Raw genomic sequence first — 11,064 nt, 5'->3', positions numbered from 1 at the left:
TCGAGAAAGAAAAAAAGAGGAGATTTGAGGTGTGATCACCCCAATAACATCTTTGCAGAGGAAAGGAGGAGTTTGAAACTAAAATATCATCGACTGGAATGTCTGCACCAAAACACCAACATCAACTGTTCCTTCCCCCCTTGCATGATTCAAATCACTCATGAGCCTTCGCTAGAATCCTAACAATTATTGTTTATTGTTATTATTATTTAAAAAATAATAATTAAGAGTGCTCAACCTTTCACGGTAGCCCAGGAGAAGAAATGTTATTCATTAGAAAAATGTTATTTTTGTCGCTGTGATTATTTTATGTTTTGATTCTTGGATTTCTTTTGCTTTTTATGTGGCACTTAATAAATATTGCTTTGATTTGCAATTGGTTTTGGTGAGTTGTTTATCATGCTTGTGTATGGGAATATCAAGATGTCAAGAAAATATTATTAATGCTTGGTTTGGTGAAATAAAATTTAATTTTAATGACTTGAAATCAATAAATAGAGTTTCAAAAACTGAATTTGAAACTTAAAAAATTTCTAGTTCATTTTTTTTTTTTGCAAACATTAGAAATTGATTTGCATTATTATAAAAGAATTTCGTGTTTTTTTTATTTCAGTTCCTCAACTTTTTATTTGGCAAGGGAAATTCTCGATGTTTGATTTTGTCAAATATAACAAAATTTGACTAATTTAGAACAATCAAGTGCCAAGAGACCAAAATTAAAACTAAAATAAATATAAAAAATAAGATAAATTGACAAAGCAAAATAGCTAGTGTGTGCAACACATGCTCTAGGTTGGGAGAAGCCTATTGTATTCTGGTGGCTTGTGCGGTTTTCCCCACGGCCAAATACTAGCTTTCAAGGTGGTGTTGGAAAGCAGCAAGTTGAGATCCTCCTGTTGGTCCAGTGCATGTTGACGGAGGAGTGATGATAAGCCTTTATTGATTTTTTTCTTCTCTCTCCTCTTTTCTTTCTCATCTCATCGGGATTTATGTCAACTTTGAAAGGTGTCTTGTCAGTTTATTTTTGTATCAAATTTGGTTTTCATTCTTTTAATAGTTATTTGTTTTATTTTGAATCTTTTTTTAAATTGATTTTATTTTTTATTTTCACTCTTCAATATTTAGTTTCATTCAGTTTTTATATCAAATTTGATTTTCATTTTTTTTATTGCTATTTGTTTTGTTTTGGATCCTTTTCTTAATTGTTTTTTTTTTTAAAATTTCAACTCTCGACATTTGGATTAATTTATTTTTATGTTAAATTTGATCATTATTCTTTTGGTTGTTATTTGTTTTGTTTTTTATCTATTTTATTGATTTTTTTTCAATTTCAACCCTCAATATTTAGTTAATTGAGAATTTGATTTTATGTCTTTTTGGATTTGCCTTTTATGAGGTAATATTTAATCTCATGATCTAAGTCACGGGTTTGGAAAATTAGTCCAAGTTGACTATGATCTTTTTTTAAGGTTCTTTTTTAAATTGATTTTTTTTTCCAATTACTTCCTTCAACATTGAGTTGGAATATGGCTTCGTAATTTTTTTTGGTTTACTTTCTATGAGGTCATTCATATCTCATGACCTAGGTAATGAGGATTTTTTTTTTCTTTTTGTTAATTAATTATTTTTAATTTCATAATTCTTCATTGAATTGTTTATGAATTGGATTTCATAATTATTTTTTCTTGTTTTCTATTAGGTCATTTTGGTCTCACGACTTGAGTCAGGTGCTTGATAAACTAACCTGAGGTAATTCGAGACAATTGTTTTTTCTTATTTTTTAATTAATTTGTTTTCAATTTTATTTTTCAACATTAAATTAATTAGAAATTAAATATCATAATTTTTTTCAATTTACTTTCTACATGATTATTATCGTCTCATGAACCAAAACACATATGTTGGTAGATTGACCAATGTTTACTCATGGAATTCTTTTTTAAAAGATTGAATATTTTTTAAATTTAAATTTTATCTTTTAATATTTTATTAATTGATGTGTATGTATGTGAATATTGTTTTTAATTTAAATTTTATCTTTTAATATTTTATTGATTGGTGTGTGTGCACACACACACTCGTGTAAGATGTATTTTTTGATGCTATCTTATTGAATTCCATTTAATTTTAATTTTTTAGAAATCATTTCAGAATATTGGTAGGCATTGATTTTAGGCATGTCATCATGATTTTACTTCGGTATATTTATTAACTTATTGAACTCAATCAAATATATAACTCTAACTCGAACAGCAGATTTTTCTCCTTTTAAATAATATGCTAATTGAGACTGAATATTTGGCACGGACCACGGCATAGCTTATCACCAATCTAGTGCTAACCAAGAGACTTCCTGTATCTAGATAGAATACGATTTCCTCGTCAGAACTAAAAGACAATAGCTCAACTGATCTCCCAATAACTTGCGTATGGCTGCATGCCACGCTAATTCCAACCCCATCGAAACAGGCTTGGCTCTCCATAGCAGCAGACGCCGGAGTTTTGCCATCTTTCCTCCTCCCCAAACTCACAAAAGAAAAGATTAACATGTTCTCCAAAATTCACCATGCACATATCAGTTGCCACAATCTACTTTTCAAGGCAAGACAAAAAAAGAGAGGAGCAGCAGTCTTCGATATTGTGGCACATAATACATACAACGGGCAACGAGTGCAGCCTAATATTTGACAATTCGAAGTTTCCATCTAAAGACTAAAGCACTACCTTAGATGAGAGTGGGAACTTTTCTAGTTGACATGGAGAATTGTAGTCAAGCCATTTGATTTCCAGCTTTGTCTGGGTTCTTTATCCATGATGAGAAGTTTGTGCACATTCTTGAAATCCTTTTCCTTTACAATTGCATGGACAGCAGCAGGCAAAATCTGTGGCATTATGATTCTTTTGAAGAGCGAATATACACTAGGCATGATACATGAGCAAGCTATTTCCTGAAGCACAGGCAATGAAGTTTGTTGTTGGATGCCATGCCAGATGAAGCAGCTTGGAGCTTAAGTTACAAGAAAATTCATTGCTGCCTGAGCGGTAATTTTCATGTCCTACATAGTCAACTGAAAGATTAGACATGCATGAATCCAATGAGAGCAAAAAAGCGTAAAAATAGAGATAATGACAACCTTGCCGGTAGAATCCACGTGCCATGTTGCTTAAGGATGATCTCCTTGGCCTTGAAGTAGAATGGAGTATTGATCTCCTGTTGTGGATTTTTTTAGAAAAGAAAAGGGTAAAATTTTCTGCATGCTCTCTGGTACTCCCAGTTGTCAAGCCATGAGCAAAAGCAAGCATTTACAGGAAACAAGAAACTCTAGCACTGCAATGATAATCACTACAGACACTGGCATTTAACTGAAGACATTGTTTGTATGACGAGTTTCATGTTTAAATGAAATACCATCCCATACCTTAATGGTGCACTGTACACTAATACAGTCTAGAGAGAGCAATTATTCTAGGGGACTTTCATAATCAGGGGACTTTGACTAATCAAATCCAAGAGTAGATTCATGAGGACTATAGCAATTAAAAGAAGCTTATGAGTCACAACTAGTACCCCCCCCCCCCCCCCGTCCTTTTTACTGCAATCAGTCATCTAGATACAATTAATGGCTCATACACTGAATTCCCAAAAGTCGATCTCAAAATTCTGTCCAGTATTCACGGTTACATTTACTAGTATGTAGCAATTTATTTCTAGAAAACTTAAGGACATGTGAGCAACAGAAAGATTATATAAGAATTCGAATTGATCAAAATGGAATGTATTAATTGTGAAAACAAACTATCTTCTCAACTCTTTCATCACTTAATTCTACACACATAGTATGCAAACCAAATCTGCCCCTATAATACTGTGTATTAGTAGGGTAACATGTGCTGCTCCTTTCAGGTAACTTGGCCAGGAGTTCAAATAAACCATTTAAGAAAATTTTCAACAGATTTCAAACATTAGTCAAACAGTTTATTTTTTCAAGAAGAGAAGAGACAAGAACCAACCTGTTTGGATTTTTGCTAGCTTCTATTGTAATCCCTTCTTCATTTCCAACACCATGTGAAAATATACGTAAATTATTGCTAAGAAAACACACAAGATCTGTCACTTAAAGTGCAATGTACATGTGTTAAGTAAGGCCGAGAGTTAAACATGTTACTGGAGTATGAGGTCTTGGGCAAACCTGTAAGATCCAGTTGCAAAATGAAGTCCATCTCCACTGATGCAGCACTCAAATTTATCGAATATGGAGTCATCATTATATAAATCACTTAACTGCAGGACACAAAGCCAATCAGCTATAAGTTGACATCCCAATTTGTGTAAAACATTTTACACAGGATATTAGCAAATACAATATAACCTATAGCTGGATTTAATGACAAATCACTTATTTCTTCCACTTTGAAAGTAAAGCGGACACCAACAATCCTTCTTTCAAAAGCATCAAGAACTATCATCAATTAAAGATTATGAGAACTTCAGCATTGAGAAGCTTTCTGCTCTGTATTTCAGTTGGACCACTTTGTCCTATCAATTAAAAGTAAGCCAAAAGAAGCTCTTGCCTATTCCCCTGAATCTTTAAAGATACATAATCATTTCAAAAGACTTTCACCTATTTTTCTACATTACTAAACAGTCTACTTTTTCACTGTTAAAGTAATCCAGAGGAGCCTATTCTCTTTATGCAGAATTGGCTCTTTAATCAATCATTTGATGGAGAAATAACTTTTCAGAAGCCTTCCACATATCATTCTTATGGATGAAGTATCATTCTACTTCAATATAACAAGCTGCTTTTACATCGCTGACCTAAACCAGAAGAACATAAATTGGATAAATTTTCCATTTAATGACTCAAAGACCTTTTAAAAAGAGAAGCATAACATGCACTAGTACATGATTTTTATTTAATTGAATATCATACATACATATATAGCTTCATGTAATATGTTTATAAAAGCAGCATGCAAAATTAACATATTGAGGAGAGACTGTAGAACTTCTTTTGAACGTATTAAAGGCTCATAAATTAAAAGGCCATAATTTTGTTAAGATAATAATTACTGAACCAAAAGAGACAAGATGATCATGGTAATAACCACTCGACCTGCCGGAATCGAACCAGCGACCTAGAGGAATCAGCCCTCTGCTCTCGCCACTGAGCTAAGGTCGAAATTTGAGTAAAATCTTTTCTGTTCTTACAGTGCAAGCAAGTGATCTTTTAAAATAAATAGGAAATACAATAAAAATATTTCTTTTAAGCAGAAAACTGGAATAAAAAAGAGCTGTCCTTCATTTGAGCTCATGATAAGCAAAAAACAGTGACACTAGTTCACTAATCTTTGGCCAGGTAATGCGGTTGATAATCTATTGGAAGGGTATGAATATAAACTGTTTAAAGTGATTAATCAGTTCCACAAATACTAGGCTCTCTATTATTGATGCAAACACCACTGTAAAGGTAAAGAATAAAGAAAAATGATCTACATTATTGAACATAAATATCCATAGAGCTATGTTCCTCAACAAGAGAGTTGATGGTGAATGCTCTTACCTTAGGGCGCAGGTGCTCATGGATCTTGAATACAGCAACTGGTGACGAATCCATTCGCATATCCCACAGCTATAGAAAAATATGAAAGCATCAGTTGCTACAGAGAAACAGAGATAATATGCACCACTATCAAATTGAAATACACTTTAATGCCAGATGAGAGTTAAGTATGAGTTTTTTCATCCGATAAACTAAAACAACTAAATAGCACAAAACTAAACTAAACACTAACGATTTCATACCAGAAAATGACAAACTTATGCAGCCCAAAACCCATACATAAGGACAAATTATTCAACTAGTAAAGACACTGAGACATGCCTTTTGCTTTAAAAGAGAAGTTTCAAAACTAGGATAGAAGTCAGATAAATATAAGATGTTTTCAGTGATTGCTTCCTGAATTTCCAAATGACAGGCTACAGAGTTAATTGCATAATACCTATGCTTAAAGCCATGGTCACATCACTACTTCTTTATATTCCACCATAAACTAAGTTATGACATATATAAGCTTTTTAATCATCGTGTCCTCCCTAACTAGTGAATGGGAGAATCAATATAAAGAAATATAACTGAATCAAATGAGTTTAAGAATTCAAAAAATCTTGTGCGGAAAACCTTTAAATTCATGTAATCGCGAGTTAAGATGTGCTGCCCATCGTAAGTGAACTTCATGTCAGAGATAGATGCAATGAGCTCTGTAAAGAATGATTTTGACCCACGACATTCTGCATCTTGTAATCTGCATAGTAAAAATCCACATGACATCACAGAATTTTTTTCAAATTTATACCAGATTTACTAATAAATATGCTGCTGTGGTGAAACAGATAAATGAACTAAACTCACATTCTTGCACTATGATCACATATTGCTGACTGACGCATGTCAACTAGTCGAGTAAATCCTCTTGAGCTGCTGTATGCTAGCAGATTACAATGAATTGGGTGGAATTCAGCCACTGTAATGACCTCTGAACAAAATTTTTCACACTTCAATTAGGAGAGGTCATTAATGGAGATGATTGGGACTTGAATAAAGTAGCAGAATGGGCCTAAAATGATCTTGTAGTTTTTTCCCTTTATAAATTAATTGGTAGTCAAGCAGGGAAAATACATAGAATAAGTCTCGAACTGCAGAGCCTAAGTAGCATATTTCAATATTGTTGTTGATTGGTTGCAACAAGTGATATTAGCTAATTCAACTACGTATTTCCAGTTAGAAAGTTTCTCTGATACGTCTTACAGAAATCACTATCATTTCTCATCAAAATTCATTGCGAAGTCGATGTAATGTAACTTCAGGTAATAAGCCAGAGAAACTAATGAGAATAGGTAGGCAAATTAACGGGAAAGATGGAAAATCTAAATTTCACCAGGCGGAGTCCTTGAAATCCACAAGAGGTGCTTTATACAGGCACCGAGAAACCCTAAGTCCTAATAAAAACAGGCAAAAGAATACTGATGAAACAAAAAAATGCCAAATAGATAATTTTTAAATTATGATAAACCACAAAATGATGAAAATTTTTCTTTCACTGCATTAGAAATGTACGAGCCTACAAGGTTACAACTTGACTACATTACATAAATGATTCAGAGAGTTCACCGGTTAGATCCTCCATGTTTGATGGTTTCATGTCAATGATATTGAAACACTGGTCACTGATCTCAAGGTTCCATAAGTTTATGCGAAGGTCGTCTGAGGAAATAAATGTCTCACCATCACTGTACAGAGATCATGAACATCATAAAAGAAGCAGAAAACCTGTGCATTATGAAGAATGTAGAAGGTATCACATTGCATGTTGTATACAAGACAAAGATGCCCTTCAAAACTTTACCTATTATTTGAGATCGAGTTGATATTAAAATCATGAGCATGAGCATACACCTTCCGACAATTTGCACGAGTGGCTTCTTCAGTATGAATGATCTAATTTACCCAACAAACTAGTAAACAATCCCACATCCTTGGCAAACTCATGCAGCGAACAAAAAACAGTATCATGAAGAATCTGGGATATTTTAACGTTAGCCACATATGCATACCTTGGTTTGCACTTCTTGAGATGACAAAGTGTCCTTCGCTATCTTCTCTGCCCAGTCGAGATTATAACCATTAGTGGTAGGTGGTTTGTCTAGCTCACTCATGAAACTTCCTTCACCCAGAAGATCATTTTCTGAGCACACAACTGAATGATGCTCCATTTCTCTTACCTTTTTCACTTTTTTTTCCCTAACCTAGACTCAAGAATCACATAAGTTAACTGTAAACCTCGCCAGAATACTGTATCAGAGTGTCAAATGCATATAAAAATGTGGAGAGAATCTAGGATTCCATTAATTTTTAGCAAAATGAAAGAGGCAACATGCAATTTCATTTTAAGGCACTTGGTTCAGCAACACAAATCTAATTGCATTCGCCTCTTCTCCAAGAATTACCAATCAAGGAGGCAAGAAAAATGAACAGAGCTGCAAATCATCTCCCATCTCTCAGCAAACACAAACTAAAAATGAAATGTTGAATGATAAATAACCCAACCAATTATATAGGGTACACAAGAATCAAAGTCTAGGACCAGAACAATTTGATCTTCCTCTAAGGACCTCTTTGGAAAAAAGAAAAGGTGATGTATGGAACCTTTCAAACAGGAGACTGCCACATATTGCAAAATGAAGGATTCGTGCAAAACATCTGGGTAACTAGGCCATTTAATTGGTGCAAGAATGAAATGCCAATGATCATTAGTAACAGCCTTAATGCCAAAAATCCTAATAGTTCCAAAAAATGCCCATACATGACCAACAAAAATAGATTCCAAATAATTGTCTCCAAACTTTAACCAAATTAAATTAAAATACCATCACCTATTAAGAAAGAGACAAGCAGAAAAAAGCCTCCAAATATACAAAGAGAAGGTTAACAAAATATTCTACAATTGAGGGAATGTGCAGATCCCAAAACAAATAGTAGTCCACTAGGCCTTTAGACAGGAACGTTGGTAAGACATCCCCCATCTTTCCCTACTTTGGAATCAAATGTAATGTAAAAATCTACCAACATAAACACATAAAGAAAGAGGCTTCAGAAGTGTGAGACCTTTCAAGGAAGATACCCTTCCATTGTATGATGTAGAGGAGAAATAATCAAAACCATGAAAATCCTCCTCCTCCATTATGTTTCATCAACCCTAGTGCTGTAAGTATCAGGTTCATAGATATTCAAACAAGATCAGAGCACCCAATCGTTAAGGTTTCTCTAAAATGACAATCCACACTTTTCCAGTGGCAGAAAAGTTTGATGTGGACTCACTACTCGGCAATTTCAAAAGAACAAAAACAAGAAGAATACAACACCAAACAAGCCAAAGATCTTTCTACCAGGACAAAGATCTTTCTGCCTACCCAGCTAACAAGTTGAGATATTTCTCTGCAACAGACAATTACATATCCTTCCTTCTCTCTGTGAAAGAATTTTTTTGTCTCTCCATTCATATCTTGGATTCAACCCAGAAATTGCTGGTATGTTCCAAATTTGCAATGACTTGGCAGCTATAGTCAACTTTCCAGGTACTTTGGTTGGTCACCATCAGATCTCCATTACAAAGGGACTGATGCAATATATGATCCAAAAGAACTTGACTAATGACAACTTTCATCAAAGAAAATTATATGTCTGAAGAAACAAAAACTTTCCACCATGACTTGACGTATGCAGCATGTGACACTGCAAAAATCCACCACCACACGTCTCCATAATAAACAGTCAATTCGTTGCAAATGATTTTTCCTCATACAGTCCTGTTGTGTCAAAGCGAAGGAATTTCATAGCCCTTCAATTTCCCTCAATTTCAAGCCTCACAAACAGGTAACTTAAAATGCTCTACCTCAAATTTTTTTCCTACATCATCATGACTGAAAAAAAAAATCTAGCAAGTGACCAAACAACCATCAGTGATCACACAAGCAGCAGTAATCCATTATAAATTTCAACAGCTACATCACCAACCATAGAAAACTTAAGCGACTCCAGGCGGTAACTAATGATTGATTCGTCGGGAATGTCCTTTCTAAATGTGATCATGAGTAAGAAGAGAGTATTCATACCTTCCATAATTTAATAGTCTTATCATTGGTTGAAAGGATAAACAGTGATCCATTGGAAGTGGAACACCATTTTACTCTATTAATCTTCTCCTCAATTTCCATACTCTTCAAGTAATCAAACTAACGAAACACAGACACAACACGATCAGCATTTAAAACAAACTTAAAAGAGCAAAAATGCACGCAACACATAACCCAAAAAAAAAAGGCATACAACTAAATCATAGGATGTCAATACCTCGGGTTCATGGCTCTGAAACTCTGTCTTGTACTGATATTCAGGATGTGTTGTAAAGGCGCAATCCAACCGCTCCAGCTCGTTTCGGTTAAGGAATGAATTCGGAGTCTAATTAAGGGTAAAACGATGATCAGATTCAGCCCAATTTTTTTATCCATCCTAAACAAAAAGAAGAAAAAATAGCAAAGCCAAAATCATCTATCTAGCTGGTTTTACTGAACACATTTATTTACTAAGAAAAAAAAATTCCTGACATGTTTGCCATGTTTTGCTTGGAAAATTACAACACGACCACCCCGATCTCCAACAGCTAGGTAATCACCGCTCTTCTCGAATCCAATGGAAGATACAACATCAACTGCAAGACAAGAAAGAATTAAGCGTTGAACAGAACAGAGACATCAGAGTCAGAAAATTAAAAGGAAATGGGTAAGAGCTAACCATCTTGAAGGTCTTCACCGGGAGTTGTTTCACCGAAGACTTGAGAGAACTTCCAGTCTAGTGGAGGAGGAGGAGTAAGAGAGGAAAAGGAGTCTCTAGAGCTGGAACTCATGTTTTCTTCCTCAGCTGCCGCGGCTGAACACTTCAATTTTATTTTATTTTGGTTGCTACGAAGTTCTAGAACGAGAGATTCTGATTCTGTCATGCTTGCTGACCTCAGCTTTCTTTTTATTATCCTTTCGGATTTCCCGGAATTATTATTGTTATTATTATTATTTTATGATGGGCTTTATTTTATGTGTTTGTTTTTTTACGTTGGATAGAAGGCTACTTGGGTTTTGCTTATTCACTTGGCAGATAGTGATGATGTTGTTGAGATCACAAGTTAATTATTAAATTTTTTATGATTTTATGAGTTAATATATATTTAATGTGTTAAATTAGATTAAAAACTTAAAATTAGTAAAATCAGATTTAATTCATGCAAAATCGATAAACTCAGTAAACTCAGTTCAATTTTACGAGTTTACTAAATTTGTGATATGAACCAAATCAGGTTCAAATTTGACTTTAAGATGTATGCTGACTTGTTTTGCGAGATTGAACATATTTTTCAAACTCTATATTGGATAAAGCTGAAATTTTACAGGAAAATATTAGATACATGAAAATATATTCTGGTAAATTTTCAGGTCAAATGGAGATAGGGAAC

At 34.0% G+C, this 11,064-nt stretch overlaps 1 protein-coding gene across 3 annotated transcripts; it reads right to left on the bottom strand.

Annotated features, from left to right (window-relative positions):
- Positions 1–2,548: 2,548 nt before the first annotated feature.
- LOC133676159 (serine/threonine protein phosphatase 2A 55 kDa regulatory subunit B beta isoform-like) lies at positions 2,549–10,596 on the bottom strand. 3 transcript variants are annotated; one of them, XM_062097765.1, is made up of 14 exons: positions 10,353–10,596; positions 10,166–10,269; positions 9,912–10,019; positions 9,674–9,793; positions 7,616–7,807; positions 7,408–7,499; positions 7,173–7,291; positions 6,414–6,537; positions 6,183–6,306; positions 5,565–5,633; positions 4,191–4,282; positions 4,012–4,089; positions 3,135–3,211; positions 2,549–3,056 (listed from the first exon to the last, which is right to left on the bottom strand). In XM_062097765.1, the coding sequence occupies exons 1-14, from the start codon at positions 10,555–10,557 to the stop codon at positions 2,920–2,922; spliced, it is 1,641 nt and encodes a 546-aa protein (XP_061953749.1). In that variant the 5' UTR covers positions 10,558–10,596; the 3' UTR covers positions 2,549–2,919. The 3 variants fall into 3 exon arrangements, 1 of the variants encoding a protein (XP_061953749.1); XR_009835549.1 differs by lacking the exon at positions 2,549–3,056 and having other exon boundaries at positions 3,134–3,211; positions 4,012–4,114; XR_009835550.1 differs by lacking the exon at positions 2,549–3,056 and having other exon boundaries at positions 3,134–3,211; positions 4,012–4,108.
- Positions 10,597–11,064: the final 468 nt, after the last annotated feature.

Source organism: Populus nigra, chromosome 16 (assembly GCF_951802175.1).
Source record: "Populus nigra chromosome 16, ddPopNigr1.1, whole genome shotgun sequence".
NCBI lineage: Eukaryota > Viridiplantae > Streptophyta > Magnoliopsida > Malpighiales > Salicaceae > Populus > Populus nigra.
Note: the sequence above shows the minus strand (reverse complement) of the source record. Positions and strands in the feature narration are given on the sequence as shown.